Source organism: Pantherophis guttatus, chromosome 5, assembly GCF_059756535.1.
Source record: "Pantherophis guttatus breed Tessera chromosome 5, ASM5975653v1, whole genome shotgun sequence".
Classification (NCBI taxonomy): domain Eukaryota; kingdom Metazoa; phylum Chordata; class Lepidosauria; order Squamata; family Colubridae; genus Pantherophis; species Pantherophis guttatus.
In genome coordinates this window covers 1,711,309-1,739,111 of record NC_142067.1, presented here as the reverse complement: position 1 = coordinate 1,739,111, position 27,803 = coordinate 1,711,309, and the positions used below count along the sequence as shown (strand labels likewise).

The 27,803-nt window shown below is 47.3% G+C and overlaps 1 protein-coding gene across 3 annotated transcripts in view; it reads right to left on the bottom strand.

Moving 5' to 3' along the window:
• PDE2A (phosphodiesterase 2A) overlaps positions 1–27,803 on the bottom strand; it is a 296,539-nt gene that overhangs the window by 93,430 nt on the left and 175,306 nt on the right. For all 3 annotated transcript variants that reach the window (XM_087895695.1, XM_087895696.1, XM_087895697.1), the window contains one exon: positions 19,886–19,975. In XM_087895695.1, the coding sequence (XP_087751821.1) occupies positions 19,886–19,975 (90 nt within the window). The remainder of the gene's footprint in view (positions 1–19,885; positions 19,976–27,803) is intronic.

The following is a 27,803-nucleotide window of genomic DNA, read 5'->3' as shown; positions in this document are numbered from 1 at the left end:
AGAGAGAGGCAGAAAGAGGAAAAAAGAGAAAGAGAAGGGGAGAGAAAGGGAGATAGTGAGAGAGGGGGGAAAGGGAGAGAAAGAAAGAGAGGGAAAGGGAGAAAGAAAGAGAGAATAAGAGAGAGAGAAACAGGGAGGAAGAGAGAAAAAGAAAGTGGGAGACAGAGAGGCAGAAAGAAGAACGTAGAGAGAAAGAGAAGGGGAGAGAAAGAGATAATGAGAGAGGGGGAGAAAGGGAGAGAAAGAAAGAGAGGGAGATGGAGAGAGAAAGAAAGAAAGAGAATAAAAGAAAGAGAAAATGAGAAAGAGAGGGAGAGGGAGAGAAGGAGGAAGAGAAGGAAAAAGGGAGAGAGGAAGAGGGAGAGGAAGAGAGGGAGGGCAAGAAGGAGAAGAAGAGGGTGAGGGAGGGAGAGAGAAAGAAAGAAAGAAAGTGAGAAGGACAGAGGGAGAAGAAGAGGGAAAAGGAGGGAGAGAGAGAGAAAGAAAGTGAGAAGGGGAGAGAGGGAGAAGAAGAGAGGGAGGGAGGGAGAGAGAGAAAGAAAATAAAAGAGAGAAAATGAGAAAGAGAGAGAGGGAGAGGGAGGGAAGGAGGAAGAGAAGGAAAAAGGGAGAGAGGAAGAGGGAGGGCAAGAAGGAGAAGAAAAGGAGGAGGGAGGGAGAGAGAGAGAAAGAAAGAAAGTGAGAAGAGAAGAGAGGGGGAGAAGAAGAGAGGGAGGGAGAGAGAGAGAAAGAAAGGGAGAAGGAGAGAGAGGGAGAGAGGGAGAGAGAGAGAGAGAAAGAAAGTGAGAAGGGAAGAGAGGGAGAAGAAGAGAGGGAGGGAGAGGGAGAGAAAGAAAGGGAGAGGGAGAGAGGGAGGGAGAGAGAAAGAAAATAAAACAAAGAAAATGAGAAAGAGAGGGAGAGGGAGAGAAGGAGGAAGAGAAGGAAAAAGGGAGAGAGGAAGAGGGAGAGGAAGAGAGGGAGGGCAAGAAGGAGAAGAAGAGGGTGAGGGAGGGAGAGAGAAAGAAAGAAAGAAAGTGAGAAGGACAGAGGGAGAAGAAGAGGGAAAAGGAGGGAGAGAGAGAGAAAGAAAGTGAGAAGGGGAGAGAGGGAGAAGAAGAGAGGGAGGGAGGGAGAGAGAGAAAGAAAATAAAAGAGAGAAAATGAGAAAGAGAGAGAGGGAGAGGGAGAGAAGGAGGAAGAGAAGGAAAAAGGGAGAGAGGAAGAGGGAGAGGAAGAGAGGGAGGGCAAGAAGGAGAAGAAGAGGGGGAGGGAGAGAGAGAGAAAGAAAGTGAGAAGGGAAGAGAGGGAGAAGAAGAGAGGGAGGGAGGGAGAGAGAAAGAAAGGGAGAAGGAGAGAGAGAGAGAGAGAGAGAAAGAAAGAAAGGGAGAAGGGGAGAGAGGGAAAAAGAGAGAGGGAGGGATGTTTGTGTTACACTTCTCCCAACTCTGGAATTTCAAACGAAGCCTCTTTGCCTTTCGCCCTCCCTGCCCAATTCCTTCAATCTCCGTGGAGCTCCGAGTGTCCATTTGGGATCTCAAGGCTTTTGCTGAGCTTGGTTGATTCCTTCACGTTGGACAGTAAGAAGAACAAACCATTTGATGCTCCTCGCTTGCCCTGCAGCGCCAGTCGCGAATCAAATCTGAGCTCGCGCTGATGGGAAGACAGGAGTCATCAGAAAACACCACCGTCTTCTTGACAAATCAAAGGCCACCGAAAAAAGCCGATGGGGGGCACCAGGTGTCTCCCTCTCATCCTTGATGACCCTGGCAGGAATTGGTGAGCCCGTCCCCATCAGACACTCCTGGTGAAATGAGGCTCATCATCACCCAGAATCGGAAGTCACTCAATGACAGGACAATAACAACTGTGAATGGACAGTGGTTGACAAATGGGAGACATCACGACGACGTCCTTCTGTCGCTCCAGCTGAGAAACAGCTGCGCAAGGAAGAGATTGACTGACCATCCTTGGCAGAGGTTATCCAAACTGTAGGTGGTCCCCAGTGGGGTGGGATGACCTTCGTCTGGTCTGCTGCCCACTGATGGGATGGATCTCAACCGTCCTCCTTCTTCTGCCTGGGCTGATTGAGAAGGATGGAAGGACAGCAAGGTTGTCCTTTCATTCTGCTCCTGGTGGAGGATGAGGCTGGAGAACCAAGTCAGGTGGTCAGAAGATCCTTCAGGTGATGGTTCAAGGACTCCATGAACTTCAGGCCGTACTAGCTGTCACTCAGAGGGAAAATCAGAGAGGCAGAACTGAATGTTGTGTTAGAAGGGAGTTGGAGGTGAATCTAACCAGGATACCTTCTTCAGATGAGACCACAACTGGGTGTCCCTGTAATTGAAGTTGTGTTAGAAGGAAGGTGAATCTAACCATTTTATCTTCTTCACAAATGAAACCACAGTTGGGTGTTCCTGTAACTTGAGTCAGTTTAGAAGGAAGTTAGAGGTGAATCTAACCATGATACCTTCTTCAAAGATGAAACCACAACTGCGTGTCTCTGTAACTTGAGTCTGTTTAGAAGGAAACTGTTTAGTTTCCACCCGTTGCTTCTTGTTCTGCCTTCAGGTGCTTTGGAGAAGAGGTGGACCCCCTCTTCTTTGGGGCAGCCCCTCAAATATTGGAAGACTGCCATCATGTCACCCCTAGTCCTTCTCTTTGTTAGATATCTTCTTTCTGAGTTTCCAACATCCATTCCAGACCTCAGGGGACTATCTGAGAATGCAGCTGAGTTCATTTCCCATCTGCTCAGGAGGTCTCTTCCGCATCTACATCGTGGTTTGGTGTGTCCAAATTCTACATACAATGACAATCCAAGACAGGCGTTGTGGCTAAGAGATGCTCTACTGTTGGTCTTTCAAGAGGAGAAAAATTTTGCATTCTTCTGCTCAGGGCACACCAGATGCCTTCAGAAGTATAATTCAGGGCAGTTGATTTACGAAGGACTCGTAATGACGCTTCGGATCTTGGCTTGCGGAAAAAAGAATTTAATTAAAATACGTGTGTGTGTGTGTCCCACAGAGGGCCTCTGCCAGTGGGACCCTCATCAGAAATTGCGTTGTGCCGAAACTGATCCTTTCTCGCTTCGCTTTGTGATGCAATTATGACAAGAACAAAGCTCTCTCCCATTCCGTGCGGGTGTGCTTGGGTGTACAAGACAAAAATGCGAGCGCGTGAATCATCCATCATTTTATTGCTCTGAATACAATCAAAGATATAATTTCAGAGTGGCGGGCGTACAAATGGTTGGAGGGGTTTTGAGTCTTTGGAGTCGACCCCGGAGTCATTTCGGTTAAGAGGTGGGCGGCCGTATCAATGCTCTAATTAACTAAATGAATAAATTCCACAGGCGTACGAAAAATGGCAGAGAAACGGAGGGAAGAGTTTCGAGGAAGGGAAGAAAGAGATGCTAACAAGACTGACGGTCGGGTAAGAGGGGTTTTGAACCCTAGGCTGAGAAAGTACAGGCGGTCCTCGACTTACGACCACAACCTAGGACCAAAAATTTATGTTGCAAAGCGAGACGTTGGTTCAGTGGGTTTTGCCCCCATTTTACGACGCTACAATTAAGCTACAATTCAGTTAAATGAATCACTGCAGTCGTTAAGTTAGCAACACGGTCGTTAAGTGAGTCTGGCTTCCCTGTGGACTCTGCTCGTCAGAAGGTCGCAAAGGGGGATCGTGTGACACCCCTCCCCCGCCCCCGGGACACTGCCGTCATAAATATGAGCCGGTTGCTAAGGGCCTCAGTTCTGATCACGTGACCTTGGGGATGCGGTGATGGTCATAGGTGTGAAAAACGGTCACAAGTCACCTTCTTCAGTGCTGTTGTAACTTCGAACGGTCATTAAACAAACTGTTGTAAGTCGAGGACTACCTGTACATGGAAAAAATGTGTCTTCCCTTCCCTTCCCTTCCCGGACTCACAACACATGTTGTGTCACAGAGTGGCTTGCTTGGAGGTAAGTTTCGCCCACTGTGTTTTGTAAAAAGAGGTTAAGTGTGACGGGCAAAGCCCGTCCCTGACCAGGTGGACATCGGCAGGACTTCTTCTGGCCTTACACCTCAACATGGAAGACCAAAGAAGTTGAATTCTAACCACAGTTCGGTTAGAACCAAACGGAGCCATGTAGGTTTATAACGGCTCTGATTAAAACAATGTTGTTGTGTGAACACAGCTTACTGGAGTCAGCTTGTGGTCCTTTAGTGCTGGGTAGAGTTAGCCAGGATTTGTCAAACTTGGTGACTTTAAGGCAGAGGTCTTCAAACTTGGCAGCTTTAAGACTTGTGGACTTCAACTCCCAGAATTCTCCACCCAGCCATGCATGATAGAGTTGGAAGAGACCAGAAGGACCATCTAAGTCCAGTGCTTCTCAACCAGGGCTGCTTTAAGACACATGGACTTCAAGTCCCAGAATTCCCCTGAAAGCCATGAATGATAGAGTTGGAAGAGGCCAGAAGGACCATCTAAGTCCAGTGCTTCTCAACCTTGGTGGCTTAAAAATATGGACTTCAAATCCCAGAATTCCCCAGCCATGAATGATAGAGTTGGAAGAGGCCAGAAAGACCATCTAACTCAGGGGTCTCCAACCTTGGCAACTTTACGACTTGTGGACTTCAACTCCCAGAATTCCCCAACCAGCGCTGGCTGAGGAATTCTGGGAGTTGAAGTCCACAAGTCGTAAAGTTGCCAAGGTTGGAGATCCCTGATCTAAGTCCAGTGTTTCTTAAACTTGGCAGCTTTAAAATATATGGACTTTGAGTCCCAGAATTCCCCTGCCAGGCACGAATGATAGAGTTGGAAGAGGCCAGAAGGATCATCTAAGTTCTGGCTGGCTGGGGAATTATGGGACTTGAAGTTCGGGTGGCTTAAAGTCACCAACATGGCAGAAAACACTCATTCCTCATTATTTAAGGCATAAATAATGCCTTAAAAATCTGCATAATTAGAAAACGGGGAAACAGGATTACAGCAAGCTACAAGATCAGCCACTGGCGTTTTAGCGTTTTTTTCCTTTTTTTAAAAACCCCTCAGCCCAGCCAAATTACAGAAAGATTTGTCGGCACTTAAATGTAACGGCCGAAATTCTGCTTGCGCACCAAAAGGCAGACGGTTGTGGAAAACAGGATTAGCAGCAGAGGCAGAAATGCTCCCGGGGGCTGGTTTGCTTCTCCTCAGGTTCACACTCAATTGGAGAAAGCAAATTTGCACTCCAGCAAAACCTTTGAAAAAGGTGGGGTGGAGGAGAGAGAAAATAAATAGATTTTTTTTCCCCCCAGGGATGTGTTTCTGGCTAGTGTGTTGTGTTCTTAACGTCTGTGCAAACATCCTGCCTTCCACATGGTATTGTCTGGTCTCCAGCTTCTCTGGATTGTTCTCCTACAGCCAGAGCAGGAGAGCTTTCCACAAAAGGGTCCCGAGAGGTCATCTACTCCAACCCCCTTGTCCAGAAGGGAGGCTTGTTCCTCTGCTTCATAGCTGCCACAGCCAGGAAAATCCTCCTCATTTTCTCCCTGTAAAACTTCCATCCGTTGGTTCTGGTTCTACTTTGGGGCTTTATGAAGAAGAAATTCAGTCAATCAATCAAAACAGAGCTGGAAGGGACCTTGGAGGTCTTCTAGTCTAACCTCAAGCAGGAGACCCTATACTATTTCAGATAGGTGGTTGTCTGGGCGACTTACAAATTAATTGTAAATCACCCAGAATCATTGATTGGGATGGGGGGGGAAGGGGTATAGAAATTGAATGAAAGAAGGAACAAACAAACAAACAAATCAAATCTATCCTTTTTTCTCTAGGACAGCTTTTTAAGGACTAAAAGACTGCTACAGGTAGTCCTCGACTTATGACCACAATTGAGCCCATAATTTCTTTTGTTAAATGAGACATTTCCTAAGTGAAGTTTGTCCCATTTTACGACCGTTCTTGCCACCATCGTTAAGTGAATCACTGCAGTTATTAAGTCAGTCACACAGTCGTTAAGTGGATCCGGCTTCCCCATGGACTTTGCTCGTCAGAAGGTCGCAAAAGACGATCGTGTGACACACACACACACACACACACCCGGGACGTTGCAAAACCGTCGTAAATACGAGTCAGTGGCCGAGCGTCTGAAATTTTGATCACATGACCACAGGGGATGCCGCAACGGTCATAAGTGTGAAAAAAGGTCATAAGCCAGCTTTTTTCAGTGCCAACGTAACTTTGAACCGTCACTAAACGAACTGTTGTAAGTCAAGAACTACCTGTAATCAGTTGGTGGTTTCACACACACACCTCCAGCAGCCTCTGGCTGCAAGTAGTCCAGCAAAACGCACAACGGCTTCAAGGCCAGAAATCCAGGAAATAAGTCAATGAGTCCAAGAAGCAAAGGAATAAGGCAAGAAGTCCAGCGAACTCCAGATGTCGGCAACGGCACACAAAACTCCACCAATTCAGTGTTTGTTCCCGACAAACGTCCCTCCCCACAGCCTCTCTTTAAGTCTCAGTCCCCAGGTGTGCCTTGTGAAGAGGGGCGGGGCACTCTCCTCCCGAGTCCGGTCGGCCTGCACTGTTCTTGCCTCCTCTCCACTCTCCATGCTCGGGGATCAGGAGGGGGCGGTCCTTGCTCGTCGTCTGAGCTCTGTTGCTCCTCCTCTCCACTGCCTGCCCTCTCTTCCCCCCTCTCTCAATCGTCCTGCCCCCATTCCTCCCTGTTGGCAAGCCATTCCAAGCCCGAGGGGCTGCCTCATCTTGCTCTGCCCCTGTTCCTCTGAAGCCAACAAGGCCGTCCCCTCAGTCTCCGTCGGCCCCAGCTCCAGCTCTTCCTCCTCCGCGGATTCAGGCTCCGACGGGGGGCACGGCAGGAACGGAAGAAAGCCAGAAGCTGCCAGAGAGAGACTGTCCCCCTCGGGAGGAGGAGTCAAGTGGGGTATTAGTCTAGAATCCTTATGTAGCCACAAGTCAGTAAGGTCCAATTCCCCACTTGAATGCAGTCCAGAAACACCAAGAAATTTCTAGAAGCCAGTCAGTATTATCCGTCCTCAAAGCTGATTGTGCTGTAGGAGGCTGAGTGGTCAGGCACCCTTATGTAAAGTTGTGTGGGTGTCCATTTTGTTGAAAGATGTTACATATGTGGTCTGTTTTTCCTTTTCTAGCGTTGTGGGTTGCTGCAGCGAGTCGGCACTCATCGGAATAGCGTCCTTACACAGCTCGCTTGTGGGAGGTTGGGTGGCGGAGGGCTCGGTTCGTGTGGGTGGCTTTGTGAGAGATTTGCGTTTCTAATTTGCTGTCATTTCCTCCGCTGATGGGGATAGAAAAGCTCAGGAGGGAACAAAAAAGAAGGAACAAAAAGAAAAAAGAAAAAGGAAGGGACCCAACAAAAGGAACGAAAGAACGAGGGAGGGCAGGCGAGGCGATTAGCAAATGTCAGAAAAAATGATTTCATGCTCTCGACACACATCAAAACAGGCAAAGAAACAGCACCAGAAGGGATCTAAAGTGCAAGTAGACACATACACACACACACACAGGCGTGCACGCATAGAAACACAACTCCCAGGATGCCCCCTGATTTTATTTAAATGGGTCTCGGGAAGAAAGGAAAGGAAGAAAGTTGGAAACTGCCCGAGTGAGACTGTCTCAGCTGGGAGGAGGAGTCAAGTGGGGTATTAGCCTGAAATCCTTATGTAGGCACAAAGTGCAATCCCTACTGTCAAACTATTCACAAAGTCTGCACTACTATTAACCTTCTCATCGTTCCCATCCACCCACCTCCTCCCACTTATGACTGCATGACTGTAATCTTGTTGCTGGTATCCTTAACGATTTATATTGATATTATTTCCTGATTGCTTATTTGTTCCCTATGACTATCATTAAGGGTTGTACCGTATAATTCTTGATGAATTGGTGGCGCAGCAGACTAAAGCGCTGTTAAGTAGCGCCAGCTGCCTGCAATTCCTGCAAATCCGAATCTCACCAGGCTCAAGGTTGACTCAGCCTTCCATCCTTCCGAGGGAGGTAAAAGGAGGACCCGGATTGTGGGGGCAATAAGCCCCAAAATGCCAGGGAATTTGCTGCAAAGGAGTATAAATCCTTCCATTCCCCACCAGAGCCAAGGAAGCTTCTTGGATGAGAAGCGAAACGTCTTCAAAGAAAAACCAGAAAGCGCAGTTGAGAAAACCGCCTTTGGGACAAGGAGACATTTTGAGAGAAGGGGGAACAACTGATCCATGGAACTGCTTCTCCCCAGGAGTTGTGAGTGCAGTAAAAAACTGGAGTTTTTTTAAAGAAGAGATTGGACAGCCATTTTTCGAGATGGCCTATGGTCTCCTGCTTGAGCAGGGGGTTGGACTAGAAGACCTTGGGAGGTCCCTTCCAGCCCTATTTGTTCTATTTGTCAATGACCAAAATAAAATCCTCTTCTGATGATACTGATACAACTCTAGAAGCCTCTCGTTCAGTGCTTCTCAACCTTGGAAGCTTGAAGATGGGTGGACTTCAACTCCCAGAATCCCCCTTTCTTTCTTTCTTCCTTCTTTTCCTCTTTCTCCTCCTCTCTGCAAACTCCTCTCTCTTCCAGCACTGAAGATGTTCCCTAGTTGGGTCATGAAACGTCTGCAAGAAAACCACCAAGCTCAGAGGACACCAAGGACCCCTCAGTCCTCCTCCTCCTCTCCCCAAACCCCCTTCCCTTCCAGCACTGATGATGTTACCTAGTTGGGTAATGAAATGTCTGCAAGAAAACAAGCAAGCTCTGAGTGCACCAAAGAGTCCACAGTCCCCCTCCTCCTCCTCTTCTCTGCAACCCCCCTTCCCTTGTAGCACTGATGATGTTATCTAGGTGGGTCATGAAACGTCTGCAAGAAAACAAGCTGACTCAGAGAGCACCAAGGACCTCCTCGTGTCAACCCCGAGATACAAATATTCTCCTTTATCATCAGGAAAGGGACTCAGCCTGATTCACTGGAGTATACAAAAGGGGCTTGGGAGTTCAATTCAGTTCAATTCGGAATAGAGCCGGAAGGGACCCTTGGAGGTCATCTAGTCCAAACCCTCCGCTCAAGCAGGAGACTCGATATACCCGTGGATGGCGAACCTATGGTCACGCGTGCCAGAGGTGGCACGCACGCAGTGCCCTCTCTGATGACGGCCTGCGAGCCGTTGCCCCAGTTCAGCTCTGCACTGCATGCCATGCACCCATGCCTCCCGCTGGCCAGCTGGTCTTCGGATCTCGGCTGTGCAGGCGCGGGGGGCATGTGCAGGGAGTGCGTTTGCAGGGGGCGTGTGTGCATGTGTGGAGGCAGGCCGCATTCAGGGTGTGTGTGTGTAGGGATGGGGCACATGCACACACATTGAATTTTGGGGGTTCGGGTGTGCGAGCACCTTCACACACACACTTTACGCACTCAGTCCGGAAAAGGTTAGCCATCGCTGCTCTATACTATTTCAGACGGGTGGCTGGCCAGTCTTTTCTTCAATGCCTCCAGTGATGAAGCAGCCACAATATCTGGTGGCAAGCAGTTCCACAGGTTAATTGTCCTCACTGTTAGGAAGTTTCTCCTTAATTCCAGGTTGCTTCTCTCCTTGGTTAGTTCCCATCCATTGTTTCTTGTCCTGCCCTTCAGGAGTTTTGGAGAATAGCTTGACCTCCCTCTCCTCTTCTTTGGGGCAGCCCCTCTAATACTGGAATGCTCCTCTCATGTCCCTCCTAGCCCTTCTTTTCTCTAGACCGGCCAAACCCAAATCCTGCAAGGGCTCTTCCTATGTTTTAGTCTCCAGGCCTTTAATCCTCCTAGTTGCTCTTCTCTGCACTTTTTCCAAAGTCTCAACCTCTTTTTTGTACTGTGGGGACCAAAAAGGGAATGCAGGATTTCCAGCTGTGGCCTTGTTAAGGCTTTACAAAGTGGTACTAAGACTTCACGTGATTTTGATTCCATGCCTCTGTTTATACATCCAAGGATTGTATCAGCTTTTTTTTTTGGTGCTGCTTGCAAGATTCTGTAATTCCATAAAAGTAAAGTTTAGCCTTCCTTGAGAGTTGATTTCATGGTCAAGTTCTACCTCGTGCGGCTGACATCAATCTTGTAATTCTGCTCCTCGGTGGCTCCCCTCCCCCTCCTTTATACTCCTTATACCCCAGTGACTTTGGGAGGCATCCGTCTGAAAGATTTCTGGATGCTATCCAGATGTTCTGGACTTTAAAAATGCTTTATTGCTTTTTTGCCTGGGCAACGGAGCCTGAGTATCTCCATCAAGGTCACCTTTCTGATTCTCTACAGAGGTCCAAGGTAGACCCTCAAGAAGACCCTTGTTGCGTGAGCAGGGGGTTGGACTAGATGACCTCCAAGGTCCCTTCCAACTCTCTTACCTTGATATACAAGCCAAGAGGCTAAATCGTGGTGGGGAGTTGCCCTCCTCCTTCAGAAGCCTTCATAGAGACCACGGATGGTCAGAGGTTCTGTAGTAGACCCAGCCCTGAGCAAAGGGGATGGATTACATGACCTCGAGGGTTCCTCCCAACCTTGTGATTCTTCCATCCCTGACTGGAGATCAAAGCAGAACCTCAATCGACGCAAATTACTCCTTTTCTCGCCAGGAGTCAATTGTTCCTTATTCTATAAGGCTGCTATATGTTTCTTTATTCTTTATTGTTGTTGTTTTTCCCCCTTCTTTCTCTCCTTCTTTAAAAACGGAAGATGAATTCATAACCTTGTTCCCTCCTTCTCCGCCCCGGCCCCAGGAGGTTCAGCCGAGAACAGTAAAATTAGAAGATGACAACATAGCCCATTAGTCTTCTAATTCAGTCTGGAAAAGGTACAGCGGCTCAGTAATTCAATCACATTGACTTAAGGAGGCCTGCTCAACTCCTGCCAGGAGAGAGGAAGAAGAAAATAATTTTTTTCCCCTGAGCTGTGGACATCACCGGCAAGAATCAGGGGTTGGCAGCTTGCTGCTCCAGGCCACACCTGGCCCATGGAGACCCTCTTATCATCATCATCATCATCATCATCATCATCTAATGACCCCATAATCCCTTGTGGGGTGGAGTCTGGGCAACTGAATGGAGCTTGTAGAGTGTTTTTAATGGCCGGATGCCTTTCCTGTTGGCAATGAGGAGTTTTGTTCAGCAGATACTGGTATATTCTCATCGTGCCCAGAGAGAGAAATATCTGCCTCTACCTAGGATCGAACTCACAGCCTCCTGATGGTGAGCTGAGAGCTCCACCTCTAGGCCACCGCACCACTCATGGAGACCCTCTTATGTAGCCCTCGAAACATCTCCTTGCCGTGAAGGTGTTATTTCTCTCCCTTTCGAGATGGGAAACTGAGGAACATGGGTAGGGTGGCCCTTAAAATAGATATATCTCAAACAAAAGGGCCATAAAATAATACGATAAAATAATCCACCCCTGGATTTACTTAACATCTGTGGCAAGAAAGGTCATAAAGGGGGGGGACAAACCTCACTTAATAACTGTCTCGTGTAACAACAGAAATTTTGAGCTCAATTGTGGTCGTAAGTTGAGGACAGCCTATATAACGTACACTACTGATGTACTGTATGTTTTTACTATTCGCTGTTCTTTTTAATGACCAGAATTCTGTCAACCGGGTACTTCTGTTTAAATTTTATTCTTAATTTTTAATGCTGTATTAGAATGCGTCCGTTTTATATTTCAGAACGTGTCGCCTCTCTGCCTCTGTTTTATGATCCACACTTGATTCTTTTATTTGCACAATCTCTTTTTTATATTCTTTCCAAAATGTATGATGATAAAATGAGGAACAAAGAACTATTGGTAAAGAAGGAACTAATATATATATAAGTGTATATATTTGTTTTCTGACATACATACATACATACATACATATCGGAGAGAACTCTGTGGGCCAGCCAAGAAAACTGTCTGACTGTATCCAGAATACTCATTAAATAAATCATAATCAGACAGCATGGCAAGCGTGTTAAACTCTGGTTGAAAAATGTCAAGGGTTGCATTCTCACAACCCCCCTCAAAGTTCCAAAATGTCTCCATTAATTTTATACATTTTAGAGCAGAAGATTAGGGCTGATCTGTAAACACCAACTTATTTTCTCCAAAAGATGCCAAATCTAACCGCGTAGAGAAGGTACGCAGACCCCAACTTCTGCTTTTTTCTAATTTCCAGAAAAAAAGGAGAAAAGTTAAAATACGACTGCATTAAAACTCACACGTTCAGCAGGATAAAAGCATTCTCATACTTTCAAAGGGTGGGAAAAGGTGAGCATCCTAAACCAAGCCAAAAATGCCAGAGGATTCCTGGAAGCCTGGCACTCAGACAAACGGGCCACCAACAGGGACATAGAGATAAACGATGTTTACACGCCATTCACAAGAAATAATCGAAAACCTAAGTAGTAGTAAACAAACAGACCAAAAACAGACCTGCTTTCCAGCAATCCGCACCCGGATGAGCAGAGATTAACATCCAGATTAATACTTGGAACAAAACCAAGTTCCCAAATCAAGGCGTGACCAACTCAGACAAATAATCCAATGGTAAACATTAGCCTAATCAATGAACCACCAAGAAGTTTCCCACCAACACTGACAGAACAAAGCACTAGTGAATAAAGAGAGCAAACCCCCCTCCTTCCTAGCACTGATGATGTTCCCTAGTTGGGTCATGAAATGTCTGCAAGAAAAGAGCCAGAGAGCGTCAGAGACCCCACACTCCTCCTCCTCCTCTTTTCTGCAAATCCCACTGCCTTCTAGCACTGATAACGTTCCCTAGTTGGGTCTTGAAACGTCTGCAAGAAAAGAGCCAAGCTCAGAGAGCATCAGGGACCCCACAGCCCTCCCCCGCCTCCGCCTCCTCCTCCTCCTCCTCCTCCTCCTCCTTTCTGCAAACCCCACTGCCTGCTTGCACTGATAATGTTCCATAGTTGGGTCTTGAAACGTCTGCAAGAAAAGAGCCAAGCTCAGAGAGCATCAGGGACCCCATAGTCCTCCCCCCCTCCTCTTCCTTTCTGCAAACTCCACTCCCTTCTAGCACTGATAATGTTCCCTAGTTGAGTCATGAAACGTCTGCAAGAAAAGAGCCAAGCTCAGAGAGCATCAGGGACCCCACAGCCCTCCCCCGCCTCCTCCTCCTCCTCCTCCTCCTCCTTTCTGCAAACCCCACTGCCTTCTAGCACTGATAATGTTCCATAGTTGGGTCTTGAAACGTCTGCAAGAAAAGAGCCAAGCTCAGAGAGCATCAGGGACCCCATAGTCCTCCCCCCCTCCTCTTCCTTTCTGCAAACTCCACTCCCTTCTAGCACTGATAATGTTCCCTAGTTGAGTCATGAAACGTCTGCAAGAAAAGAGCCAAGCTCAGAGAGCATCAGGGACCCCACAGCCCTCCCCCGCCTCCTCCTCCTCCTCCTCCTCCTCCTTTCTGCAAACCCCACTGCCTGCTTGCACTGATAATGTTCCATAGTTGGGTCTTGAAACGTCTGCAAGAAAAGAGCCAAGCTCAGAGAGCATCAGGGACCCCATAGTCCTCCCCCCTCCTCTTCCTTTCTGCAAACTCCACTCCCTTCTAGCACTGATAACGTTCCCTAGTTGAGTCATGAAACGTCTGCAAGAAAACCATGAAGCTCAAAGCGCATCAGGGACCCCACAGTCCTCCTCCTCCTCCTCTTCCTCCTTTTTCCTTTTTCCTTTCTCCTTCAGTGGCCATAAAGCGAGAACTTCTTGTACCAAACCGCCATTAAAGGGAAGCCTAGAATACACTTCTCCTGCTGTAATATCAAACCAAATGCAAAAAAAACCCCTGATTATTTCACATCTATTGGGCCTCTTCAATAAAGCTTTATTGTACTTCCTTGTGATCTTCTTGCCTGCTACATTGGGTCCCTTTGGATTCGAGCTATTTCAAAAGTTAATTTTGTTCTGGGGAAACTCCCCGTTTTCCTTTTCTTTTTAAAAAGAGATTTATGTTCTGCTGAAGTATACACCGATGATTTGAAAACGAACAGGAAAAATACCCGAAACGGTGCACGGTACATATTTTAGTTAGGAAGTAATCAATACTACCCATCAGTTACTCAACAGGCTGAAGAATTAAGTTCTATTTTTCTAGCTTTTATAATAGACAGTCCCATTTGGAAATGATTTAGAGAAAAGAAGGACTGGGGGGGGGGACATGATAGCCATCTTCCAGTATTTGAGGGCTCCCCCAAAGAAGAGGGGGGTCAAATTATTCTCCAAAGCCCCTGAAGGCAGGACAAGAAGCAACGGATGGAAACTAATGCAGGAAAGAAGCAACCTGGAATTAAGGAGAAACTTCCTAACAGCGAGGACAATTAACCAGTGGAACAGCTTGCCACCAGAAGTTGTGGGTGCTTCATCAGTGGAGATTTTCAAGAAGAGACTGGACAATTATTTGTCTGAAATGAATAGGATCTCCTGTTTGAGCAAGGGGCTGGACTACAAGACCTCCAAGGCCCCTTCCCGCTCTGCTATTCCATTCTGAATCTATACAGATTTTGTAGGCTCTGGAGTGCTTGTTTATTTTCTCTGCGGAGAATTTTTTTTTAAAAAACCACGACTTTAAGAACAAACGAGCTTGCAATGTGTAAACTAGATCCTGGAATGTCCCATAACGGGATTGAGGAGACGGCTTCTTTTGATGGAGCCCAGTAACCCTTTGGACTTGAAAATCCCCTCAAGGGGTCTGCTGGATCAAAGCCCGAGGATTTGCAAAGCCTTCAATCCTTTCTGAATTTCTTTCCCTCCGACCGTGATGTATGCCAGAACTTTCTCGCTGCTGAGTCAGCAAGCGATGGAGAAGAGGCTTCCCTCAACAGCTTTACGACTCCGTCTTAAAAAGCGGTGGGGGGGTTTTTTGCCCCCCTAAACTGGAAAAATCCAAAGCTCATGCAATTTGATATACGGCTAGTCCTCGATGTATGACCACAATGGAACCCGAAAATGGTGGAGGTTTGCCTCATTTTACGACCTTGCATGCCACAAGGGCATCATTGCAGTTGTTAAATTAGTGACTTTGCCTGTCAGAAGATCCCAAAAGGGGATTTATTTTATTTACTTGTTTTTTTGATTTATATGCCGCCCTTCTCCGGAGACTCAGGGCGGCTTACAATGCGCTAAGCAGTAGCCTTCATACTTTTGTATATTTTATACAAAGTCAGCTTATTGCCCCCACAAACTGGGTCCTCATTTCACCTCCCTTAGAAAGGATGGAAGGCTGAGTCAACCTTGAGCCTTGGAGAGATTCGAACCTGCAGTAATTGCAGGCAGCAGATGTTAATAACAGTGCTTTAGTCCACTGTACTACCAAGGCCCTTATTTTGTATTTGTAAATGGTATAGGAGTTTTAGCCATGTGTGGCAAAAGGAGGTAGGTGACACATGACATCAAATTTGTGAGTTTTGTACTTTAACACATGGACTCTGAGAGGAATACTGTTGTGGCTCCGTTGCCTGAGCCTGGGCTATCGACAGATGCAGACTCTGAGAGTGAGGGAGAGGAGTTGGCAAGGCCTCCCTCTCCAGGACCCTCCTCTCTGGCAATGCCTCCGGAGGACACCGAAGGCCAAGAGATAGGCCCAGAGCCAAGCATGTCCCCGCAGCCACAGGTGGACAGCGACAAAGGAGATAAGTGCTGGCTGGATCCTCGCCAGAGGCGCAGGGAGAAGCGTGCGCAGCAGAGGAGAAGGCGTGCCAGAGATTAGCTGAGTCACTGGACCACATCTCACAGGGTATAAATGTGGGTGTGGTGGCCGGTTCAGTTTGTGACGAGCAAAAACTAATAATCCATAATCTCTGCGTTACTGGACTTCTGCCTGCCTTGTCGGACTGCATTTGGACTAATCCTTGTATTGCGGAAACTTTGCCTGTTTTATCGGAATGCTGGCAGTCTAATCTTTGTTTAGTGTGAGTAAAGTCTGAATTGGCAGCTAGCCACTGGGTTGCTGCCAGCTTTATCTTCAAAGAGTTTTGTCGTGTGGCTTATTAACTCCAGGCCGTCTGTGGGGGTGCGTATGTGGGACGGGGATAGAACAAATACAGAATAACAAGTCGGAAGGGACCTTGAAGGTCTTCTAGTCCAGCCCACTCCTGCTCAGGCAGGAGATCCTATAATATGATATAGGGCCTATATCATTTCAGACAACTGGTTGTCCAATCTCTTCTTAAAAACTTCCTATGTTTCTCTGTTTTATAGTCTTACCACTTTCATAGTTATCATTATTAGATTTTTTTTTAAATTGTGGCTTGGAATGATCAAACAATAGAGACCTTATATGACAGGTCCAGGAATGTCCAAGGAGGTCAAAAAAGTCAAGAGAAGAAGAATAACAGAATAACAGACCAGAATGCCAGTGGGAAGGGACCTTAGAGGTCTTCTAGTCCAGCCCCCTCCTCAGACAGGAGACCCTATCCCATTTCAAACAAATGGTTGTCCAATCTCTTTTTTAAAAACCCCAGTGATGCACCCACAACTTCTGGTGGCAAGCTGTTCCACTGATTTAATTGTTTTCACTGTCAGGAAATTCCTCCTTAGTTCTAAGTTGCTTCTCTCCTTGATGAGTTTCCACCCGTTGCTTCTTGTCCTGCCTTCCGGTGCTTTGGAAAATAGGTGGAGCCCCTCTTTTTTGTGGCAGCCCCCCAAATATTGGAAGATGCTATCCTGTCTCCTCTGGTCCTTCTCTTCACTAGACTAGCCAGGCCCAGTTCCTGCAACCGTTCATTGTATGTTTTAGCCTCCCGTCCCCTCATCATCCTGGTTGCTCTTCTCTGCACTATTTCCAGAGTCTCAACATATCATCCTTCTGTGCAGAATAAAGTTGTGTTGGTTCAATCACACCCTGGTGTGTGCAGTTGGGCTTCAACACCACGGACAGGGTCTCAAATGTTGAGTTAGGCCATCAATATCACCCCAAAATCCAAAAGATGTTTGTTTATTTATTTATTTATTAGTTCAATTTATATGCTGCCCTCCTCCGGAGACTCAGGGTGGCTTACAATGCACTTATAGCAATAACCTTCATTCTTTTTTTTTTGTATATACCTGCTTATTAGGGCTTTTGGCCCCCCATAAGCGGTGTTTCTACAAAGTCAGCTTATTGCCCTCATTTTACCTACCTCGGAAGGATGGAAGGCTGAGTCAACCTTGAGCCTGGTGAGATTTGAACTGGCACTAATTGCAGGCAGCTGGCAGCTAAGTGCTACATAACAGCACTTTAGCCCGCTGCACCACCAAGGCTCTTTTTGCGCGTGGACGAAGCAGAGGTTGTTGTACATGGCCAGATTTTATGCAGGATTGCGCAAGATTTTACCAACGTCGAATGAGATGCACCGATCTGCAGTCGTTCCCTGGTTGTAATTATTTTATCTTAACGACATCCACACTCAATTCTGCGTGGCAGGAGCCGATAGATGAACAGGTTGCTGATTTCCATCTTAATAAGCTTGATGGAAAATAATTGCCCTACTACAATTGAATCAGGCTGCTTTTTTTTTTAAATAAATTGATTAAGCTGCTAATTTGATCTCCGAGCCTTACGGTATGAGTTGTGGGGAGAGATGGGGGCAAATTCGTAGCGGAAGACACGTGTGGGGTTCTAGACACAATGAAACCCAAAAGCTCCTCTTGAGTTTTTAAGCTGAGAGGGGTGAAAATCGTTTTGGTCCCGTCAGAAGAACATAGGAATTGGCAGTTTACTTAGTAAACCAAATTTCAGAAAATTGAGATTTGGAAAAAAAAACCCAACCCTCAAAATCTTGAGATACGAAAAATGAAAGTTGGAGTAAAGAAAGGGAAGGGAAGGGAAGGGAGGGGAGGGGAGGGGAGGGGAGGAGAGGAGAGGAGAAGAGAAGAGAAGAGAAGAGAAGAGAAGAGAAGAGAAGAGAAGAGAAGAGAAGAGAAGAGAAGAGAAGAGAAGAGAAGAGAAATTAGAAGAAAAAAGAATAGGGTAGGGTAGGGTAGGGTAGGGTAGGGTAGAGTAGAGTAGAGTAGAGTAGAGTAGAGTAGACTAGACTAGAAGAGAAGAGAAGAGAAGAGAAGAGAAGAGAAGAGAAGAGAAGAGAAGAGAAGAGAAGAGAAGAGGAATTAGAAGAAAAAAGAATAGGGTAGGGTAGGGTAGGGTAGGGTAGGGTAGGGTAGGGTAGAGTAGAGTAGAATAGACTAGAATAGACTAGACTAGACGAGAAGAGAAGAGAAGAGAAGAGAAGAGAAGAGAAGAGAAGAGAAGAGAAGAGAAGAGAAGAGAAGAGAAGAGAAGAGAAGAGGTGGATGGGACCTTGGAGGTCTTCTAGTCCAACCCCCTGCTCAAGCACGAGACTCTATATCAGTGATGTCTAACTTTTTCCGGACCAAGTGTGCCCGAACCCCCAAAATGCAATGCCCGTGTGGCCCCTTGCATGCACCAATCTTTAAAAGCTCCAGTAATGAAGCACCCACAACTTCTGGTGGCCAGCTGTTCCACTGGTTAATTGTTCTCACTGTCAGGAAATTCCTCCTTAATTCTAGGCTGCTTCTCTCCTTGCTTAGTTTCCATCCGTTGCTTCTTGTCCTGCCTTCTTTGGTGCTTTGGAGAATAGCTTGACCCCCTCTCTCTTTGTGGCAGCCCTTGGAAGACTGCTATCATGTCTCCCCTGGTCCTTCTTTTCATTAAACTGGACATGCCCAGTTCCTGCAACCGTTCTTTGTATGTTTTATTCTCCAGTCCCCTAATCCTCTTTCTTGCTCTTCTCTGCACTCTTTCCAGAATCTCCACATCTTTTTTACACTGTGCCGACCAAAACTGGAGTTTCTTTCATTGTTCCACACCTACAGACAGAAATCTGCCCAAATGAAAGCAACTGCCGTACTTGCATCATGAAAGGTATACTCTGGACACCGTTAAGGAGCAGCTGTCCTCACCCTCTTTCTCTCACACATCTTCGCTGTCTCTTGGTCCTCGAGAAGGCAGCCCCTCCCTTTTGGGAATCCAGGCTACGTTCCACCACATCCCATCAGACAGATTCCACCCCATTATCTTCTGCCTCTCAGGGACCTATTGATTTGTTCAAAGCAGTAGATCATGTCTTAATCTAGTCCAGTGTTTCTCAAGCTTGGTAGCTTGAAGATGGGTGGACTTCAACTCCCAGAATCCCCCAGCCAGCAGCGCTGGCTGGGGGATTCTGGGAGTTGAAGTCCACCCATCTTCAAGCTTCCAAGGTTGAGAAACACTGATCTAGTCCATTGTTTTCTTTCCTTCCCAATTAGCAAAATCCATAATACAGGTAGTCTTCGACTTACGGCCATTCGTGTAGCGGCCGTCGGAAGTTACAACGGCAATGTCCGTTTTTCACACTTACGACCCTTGCAGCATCCCCGTGGTCACGTGATCAAAATTTGGGCGCTTGTGAGCCGACATGTATTTATGACAGTTGCAGTATCCTGGGGTCACGTGATCTCCCCCCTTTTTTGGGGGGGGGTCATGTGATCACCTTCTGTGACCTCCTGACAAGCAAAGTCTGGGAAAGCCAGATTCGTTTAACAACCGCGTGATTCACTTGAACGACGGCAGTGATTTGCTTAACGACTGTGACCAGAAGGGTCACAGAAATGGGGCGAAACTCACTTAACAACCATTGTCTTGCTTAGGGATGGAAATTTGTGGCTCAATTGCGGTCGTAAGTCGAGGATTACCTGTACTGGACGTTCTTAAGCAGGAGACAAGAGATCAAGCATTGGAATGAACTTTATGCTTGGCCAACATCAACCAAGGAGGTCGAGGCAAGTGAGTTGACCTCTGTGCTTTTCAGATTCTCAGGTGAGTCCATGCCAGGTTGTGGATGACTCACCTGTACAGGTGTGCCTGGAGGAAAAAGGGCCCCACCAACCCCTTGGTCCCACCCTCTCCCTGAAGGTCCCTCCAAGCACTTACCACTTTCGGGAGGACGGAAGCGATGGCATCTTTGATGACTTCCCGAAGGCTGGAGGTCTCAATCACAGAACCGAAGCTCAACAGGGCCTCCTGGGGAAAGAAAGAACCTCCATCAGCAATGGCCTTCAAACAATCTGAATAGATCTGGAAGGGACCTTGGAGATCTTCTAGTCCAACCCTCTCCCAATCTTAGACCAATTCAGACAAGTGATTGTCCAATCTCTTCTTAAAATCCTCCAGTGACGGAGCCACCCCCAACTTCTGGTGGCCAGCTGTTCCACTGGTTAATTGTTCTCACTGTCAGGAAGTTTCTCCTTAAGTTCCAGGTTGCTCCTCTCCTTGATTAGTTTACATCTGTTGCTACTTGTCCTGCCTTCTCAGGTGCTTTGGAGAATTGCTTGACCCCCCCTCTTCTTTGGGGCAGCCCCTCAAATATTGGAAGACTGCTATCATGTCTCCCCTGGTCCTTCTTTTCTCTAGACTGGCCATACCCAAATCCTGCAACCGTTCTTTATTTGCTAGAGAAGGTCAAGCTGTTGAGATCCAACCACTCCTGCAGGCCAATTCAATTCCTCTTTATTTCCTTTTTATTTTGGAATTGCCAGACTTTCACCCAATTTTTAGGAGGCACCAAACACAAACCAACTTGCAACCATCTTCCTTTTCTCCTCCTTGGCTTTCTTTTATCCCAATCCTGTCCATGCAGGCTCTCCCCTCCCCACTTTGGAAACAACAACCACAAAGTTCCAGTCTCCTCGCAAAGTCTACTCTCCCACCTCCCACCCCCACACTGTACCTACCCTGGCGTTTTCCCTTTTTAGCAAAGTTTCTAATTTATGGCGGAATTCTCCAAAGGTTGGAAAGCCTCCAGGAGTTAGAGCTTAATGTGTGTGGAGGATTGTGGGTTCAAGAAAGGGATTTTCAAGGTTTCAATTGATTCCAAAGGAGGACGCTAATAAATTATTCCCCCTCTGCTCATCAGTTTCTCTCTCCGTGAATTGCCTGGAGTCCCTGCCAGGTGACTTTAATGGAAAGGGTTTTTTTAAGGCTAGCAATTTAACATTCCTCAGAATTGAAAAAGGGGAGGAGAGGAGAAGAGAGGAGAGGAGAGGAGAAAGAAGGAAGGGAGGAAGGGAAGGAGGGAGGGAGGGAGGGAAGGAGGGGGGAAGGAATGAAGAGGAAAAAAGAGGAGAGGAGAGAAGAGGAAGGAAGGAAAGAAGAGAGGGGGGAAGGAATGAAAAGAGGAAGAAAAGAAGAGAGGAGACAGGAAAGGAGAGGAGAGGAGAGGAGAGGAGAGGAGAGGAAGGAAGGAAGGAAAGAAGGAAGGAAGGAAGAGAGGGAGGAAGGAATGAAAAGAGGAAGAAAAGAAGAGAGGAGAGGAGAGAGGAAGGGAGGGAGGAAGGAAAGAAGAGAGGAAGAAAAGAAGAGAGGGGAGGAGAGGAGAGGAGAGGAAGGAAGGAAAGAAGAGAGGGGGAAGAAATGAAAAGAGGAAGAAAAGAAGAGAGGAGAGAGGAGAGGAAGGAAGGAAGTAAAGAAGGAAGGAAGGAAGGAAGGAAAGAAGAGAGGGGGGAAGAAATGAAAAGAGGAAGAAAAGAAGAGAGGAGAGAGGAGAGGAAGGAAAGAAGGAAGGAAGGAAGGAAAGAAGAGAGTGGGGAAGGAATGAAAAGAGGAAGAGAAGAGAAGAGAAGAGAAGAGAAGAGAAGAGAAGAGAAGAGAAGAGAAGAGAAGAGAAGAGAAGAGAAAGTTAAGTGACTCCTGGGAACACTGCGACGGTCATAAATATGAGTCAGTTGCCAAGTGCCTGAATTCTGATCACGTGACCATGGGGATGCTGCAACGGTCATAGGTGTGAAAACTGGGCGTAACCATAAGTCCCTTTTTTTCAGTGCCGTTCTACTTTAGAACGGTCACTAAATGAACTGTCGTAAGTAGAGAACTGCCTATCCTATTCCCCATTTCTTTTACACACTTTTTTCCTCTGGTTGGCTCATCAGTCACTTTCTCTGCTGTCCCGGCAACTAGGAGTTCACACTTCAGCTCCTGAGAAACCAAACCCCGCTTCTTTTTATAGAATTTCACAGATGAACAGAGTTGGAAGGGACCTTGGAGGTCATCTAGTCCTACCCCCAGCCCAAGCAGGAGACCCTACACCATTTCTGACAGATGGCAGTCCGGTCTCTTCCTGAAAGCCTCCAGGGATGAAGCTCCCACAACCTCCAAAGGCAACTTCTCTTCCATGGGTTGATGGTTCTCACTGTCAGAAAATTCCTCCTTATTTCCAGGTTGAATCTCTCCTTGGTCAGTTTCCATCCATTATTCTTTGTTTGGCCTTCAGGTGCTTTGGAGAACAGCTTGACCCCCTTCCTCCTCTCTGGGGCAGCCCCTCAAATATTGGAAGATGCTATCCTGTCTCCCCTGGTCCTTCTCTTCACTAGACTAGCCAGGCCCAGTTCCTGCAACCGTTCTTCGTATGTTTTAGCCTCCAGTCCCCTCATCATCCTGGTTGCTCTTCTCTGCACTATTTCCAGAGTCTCAACATCTTTTTATATAGTGTGGTAACCGAAACTGGATTCAGTACTCTAGGTGTGGCCTTACTAGGGCTTTTTAGAGTGGTATTAGTACCCCTCTTGATCTTGATTGTATCCCTCTGTTAATGCACATTTTGGATTGCGTTGGCTTTTTTGGCTGCTGCCACACACTGTTTGGCCCAAGGCCAACTGCGTTTGGCACAACACGGTTTCTGAAACCTGCTTCCGAAGTTGGGCTGGGATGCCTCTCTCTTAGAAAAGAAACTATGATACGGTGAAAAGAGCCCAGCGTCTTTGGATGCCGGGAACAGCCGATCACCGACTTGATGGGCAGCCAGGAAATTAAAGAGGAAAGGATAATGAAATCCACTGATGAGGTTTCCTCGTTGGCTAATGAAACATTTGCAAAGGAAAGAAGAGATAAAAAATCAGCTCAGAGACCATTAAAGACATCACCGTCCTCCTCCTCCCCCTCCTCCTTCTCCTCCACAAACCCTACCCACTTCTAGCACTGATAGTGTTACCCAGTTGGGTCATGAAACGTCTGCAAGAAAACCACCAAGCTCAGAGAGCATCAAGGACTCCACACTTCTCCTCTTCCTCCTCTCCTCTCTCCTCCTCCCTCTCCCCCCCTCTTCCTTCTCCTCCTCCTCCTCCTCTCCCTCCTCATTCTCCACAAACCCTACCCACTACTAGCACTGATGGTGTTACCCAGTTGGGTCATGAGACGTCTGCAAGAAAACCACCAAGCTCAGGGAGCATCAAGGACTCCACACTTCTCCTCTTCCTCCTCTGCCCCCCTCCTCCTCCCCCTCCCCCCCTCTTCCTTCTCCTCCTCCTCCTCCTCTCCCTCCTCATTCTCCACAAACCCTACCCACTACTAGCACTGATGGTGTTACCCAGTTGGGTCATGAAACGTCTGCAAGAAAACCACCAAGCTCAGAGAGCATCAAGGACCCTACAGTCCTCCTCCTCCTCCTCCTCCTCCTCCTCCTCCTCCTCTTCACAAACTCCACACCTTTCTAGCACTGATGATATTATCTAGTTTGGGTCATGGAACCAGGGAAGCGTCTTCAAACAACTCTGCCTCCCTCAGCCAAGAAGCAGAGATTGGCGCATGCCTTAGAGTTGGACAGGACTGGACAGGGAAACTAGTCCATTAAAAAGGAGGACCAGGCCAGGGTGACATGATAGCCATCTTCCAATATTTGAGGGGCTGCCCCAAAGAAGAGGGGGTACATCTATTCTCCAAAGCACCAGAAGCAATAGATGGAAACTCATCAAGCATGGAAGCAACCTGGAATTGAAGAGAAACTTCCTGACAGTTTGGACAATTAACCGGTGGGACTGCTTGCCACCAGAAGTTGTGGGTGCTTCATCACGGGAGGCTTTTCAAGAAGAGGCTGGGACAGCCATTTGTCCGGAATGGGATAGGGTTTCCTGCTTGGGAAGGGGGTTGGACTAGATGACCTCTGAGGTCCTTCGAGCCCTAGGATTCTTTGATTCCTCGCACATCCGGGGTCCTAACATTTAATCTGAAGAATGAAAACCATTTATGACAAATGCAGGTAGGTTAAAAACATCGTGCTTAACCAAGAAATAGTTCTGAGTGAATTCTCTCCAAGTTTAAGCCTGGGTTTTAGGACAATCTTGACATTCTCATTTAACAACAGGATCCTTGCTAAAGCTGCCACTACTTGCAATCTCCGATGCTCCTTTAGGATTTCTTGAAAATTTAGCATCCCCCCCCCTCCCTCATTCCTCTGTGCATTTCCAGCTGATTTAGCAAATCTCCGCGCCGCGTGTTTTGCAGGAAAAAAAAGGTGCAACAGGTGTGAATTGATTTTTTCTTCTTCTTCTGGGAAATCAAATTGTTATTGGTCTCTTTAAGAGTGAACATTTCCTCCCCCCCCCCCCAAAATGCTCAGGGGAACTGAGGAGAAATCCCAGGGAATGGGGGGAGGGGGTCCAAGCCTAATCCATCTCCAAGGGCGCATGGAGAGGGGTAGCAGTGATAACACCCAACCCCCAAAAAAACCTGCAAAGAGCAAACTGTTAGGTATGTCTTTGCTTTCACCCCAACCTTTCCTTCTCGCCTTTGTTTGTTCCCCAGCTGGGATTGATGTTATGCCATCGTGCCCTCCCCAAATGTCAGCGCGGAAACACGGCGGGATTAAAATCGGAGCTGGGAGCCTCGGCGGAGAAACAGACGTCGGAAATGCCAACCGGCTGCCCAGAGAGAGAAGCCATCGGAGTCTGAGTGAGGCTGTTCAGCTGGGAGAGAAAAGGTTCCGGATCGTCTTAAAATCACCATCCTTGGAGGATGGAAAGGGGGCTGCTCTGTTTTACTTGTGGCTGCTCCAGCACCGGGGGGGGGCTTTTCAGAAGAGGGGGGACAGCCATTTGTCCGGAATGGTATAGGGCCGTGATGGCGAACCTATGGCACAGGTGGTACACGGAGCCATATCGGTGGGCAGGTGAGCGTTGCCCGGCCAGCTGATTTTCAGGCCTTCCAGGCCTACCGGAAGTTGGCAAACGGGCTATTTCCAGTCTCTGAAGGGCCTCCCGGGGGAGGGAGCCGTTTTCGCCCTCCCCAGGCTCCAAGAAAGGCTCTGGAGCCTGGGGAGGGTGAAAAACGGGTCTACTGGGCCCACCTTGCCATCACGTGCCAAAAGCGGGGGGAGTGGGGCAGTGGTGGGTTTCAAAATTTTTTACTACCGGTTCTGTTGGTGTGGCTTGGTGGGCGTGGCATGGCTGGTGGGCATGGCAGGGGAAGGATACTGTAAAATCTCCATTCCCTCCCCACTCCAGGGGAAGGTTACTGCAAAATCCCCATTTCCTCCCGATCAGCTGGGACTCGGGAGGTAGAGAACAGAGGTAGTATTTATCGGTTCTCCGAACTACTCAAAATTTCCGCTACCGGTTCTCCAGAACCGGTCAGAACCTACTGAAACCCACCTCGGGAGCAGGGGGGGGCATATTTGCAGGGGGGTGGGGTCCATTGAATTATGGGTGTGGGCACGTGCACACAACCCCCCCCCACACACCCTTTTGGCATGTGACAGCAAAAAGGTTCGCCATCACTGGTATAGGGTTTCCTACTTGGGCTGGGGGTTGGACTAGAAGACCTCCAAGGTCCCTTCCAGCCCTCGGATTCTATGAGATAGGTAGATGAGATACATATGACAGATAGATAGAAAGACAGAGAAGATGATAGATAGATACCGGATAGAGAGAGGAAGGGAAGGTGGGAGAGAGAGAGAGAGAGAGATGAAAGAGAGAAAGATGATAGATAGATGATAGACTAGATAGATGATAGAATAGACAGATAGATAGATAGATAGATAGATAGATAGATAGATAGATAGATAGATAGATAGATAGATGAGAGAGAGAGAGATGAAAGAGAGATGATAGATGATAGATTAGGCAGGTAGGTATATAGGTAGATAGAGAGCTGAAAGAGAGAAAAATTATAGTTAGATTTCATTCATTTCATTTTTTAAAAAAATTAGATTTATAGACCGTTCTACTCTTGAAGGACTCAGGGCGGTGAACAGCCAGAAAAATAAAACACACAAACTACAAAATTTAAAAGACAATATAAAAAACCCATTAAATAATTTGGCCCAAAACAATTTAAAACACCCCTAATGTTTTAAAACCAATTTTAAAAGTTACAATTAAAAGGGAAGTTAGGCCAGGCCAGCCTGTTGAAATAAATAGGTCTTGAGGGCACGGCGGAAGGTTTTTAAATCCGGGATCCTCCGTATCTCCGGGGGGAGCTCACTCATTCATTCATTCATTCATTCATTCATTCATTCATTCATTCATTCATTCATTCATTCTGGGGGTTGAAGTCTACAGGTTTTCAAGTTGACAAGGGTTGGCTATCCCTGGCCTGAAGCATCTTTTCACAATGTTGTGTGGGCACCCTGGCACACAAGGGTGTGACATAAGAGAGAGAGAGAGAGTTGGGGATTGGCGAGACGAGACGGGAAAGAGAAACGACTCGTTTTCATTTCACGGGAAAATGAAACGCGATGGCTGCGGATGGATCCAACTCCCTCTCCTGTCTGTCACATTAAGCGCTGCCCGCTTCGATCACGGCGGGATGTGCGGAGCAGATCTTGAACATGCGATGCACGTGGATCAGGATGGATCTGAACAGACTCCTGGATCCTAAACGCCATTTGAAAGAGGCGGTCATAACAGTCCCAAAATCAAAACCGCTTCGGGATGCCTTGGTAGGACCACGCCTGGAGCACTCACTGGTCCCAGTTTTGGTCAACACTGTTAGGATATGGTTACTATAAAGTAAGCTTTTGATAAACCAGTTTGCTTATCTCTTATTCATTGCTCTCAGCAACGTTTCACTGTGCAATCTACTCTGCTGGTTGGTAACACAACAACAATAACCTTAACAAACACGATACACAAAAAAGATGTTGAGACTCCAGAAAGTATACAGAGAAGAGCAACAAAGGACCCGAAAATCAAAGTAATTGTCAGCCTCCGCTTTTACTGCTTTGGCTGCCATAAGAAACGGGAGGGGGGGAGAGCTTGGGGGCTGGGGGGGTGGGAAGCGTGCTGGAGGACTTTGGAAGAAACGAAACTGAATCTTTGAAGTTGCTATCGGGTCAACTGTTGTGGCGTTCCTGATTGATGACGCTGCCAGACGTGCTTCCACCTGAACCTGGGAGACCTTTGGATTGGATGATTTACGGTGGACAGTGGGAGGGGATGGTCTCTATATGCAATTTTCGCACTTATTGCTTTTAATTTCAGGTTTTCTTTGGTTGCGTTCACTTCATTTTCTAGTAAAAGTACCTTTCTCTATAAACCATGGAGTTTGGGTCATTCTTTCCCGGACTTTGAAGGAAGCACACCTGACAGTAATGAAACTTCTGCAAGAAAATAACCAAGAATCAAGGACTCCTCCTCCTCCTGCCCCTCCCCCCTCCTTCCCATAACCATCCCTCCCTTCTAGCACTGATTATGTTACCTAGCTGGGTCATGAAACGCCTGCAAGAGAACAATCCACCTCAGAGAGCACAAAGGACCCCACAGTCCTACTACGACTACGACTACTACTACTATTACTACCAGTATTTCCATTCTCCCCTCCTTTCCACACCCCTCCTTCCCTTCTAGCACTGATGATGTTACCTAGCTGGGTCATGAAACGCCTGCAAGAAAACTAGCAAACTCAGAGAACACCAAGGACCCCACTGTCCTCCTCCTCCTCCCCACTCTCCCCCCTTCTAGCACTGATGATGGCCTTCCAGGAATACTTAGTACATTGTCAGGGCCTTGGTGCTAGCACTGATGGTGTTACCTAGCTGGGTCATGAAAGGTCTGCACGAAAACGACCAAGCTCAGAGAGCCAA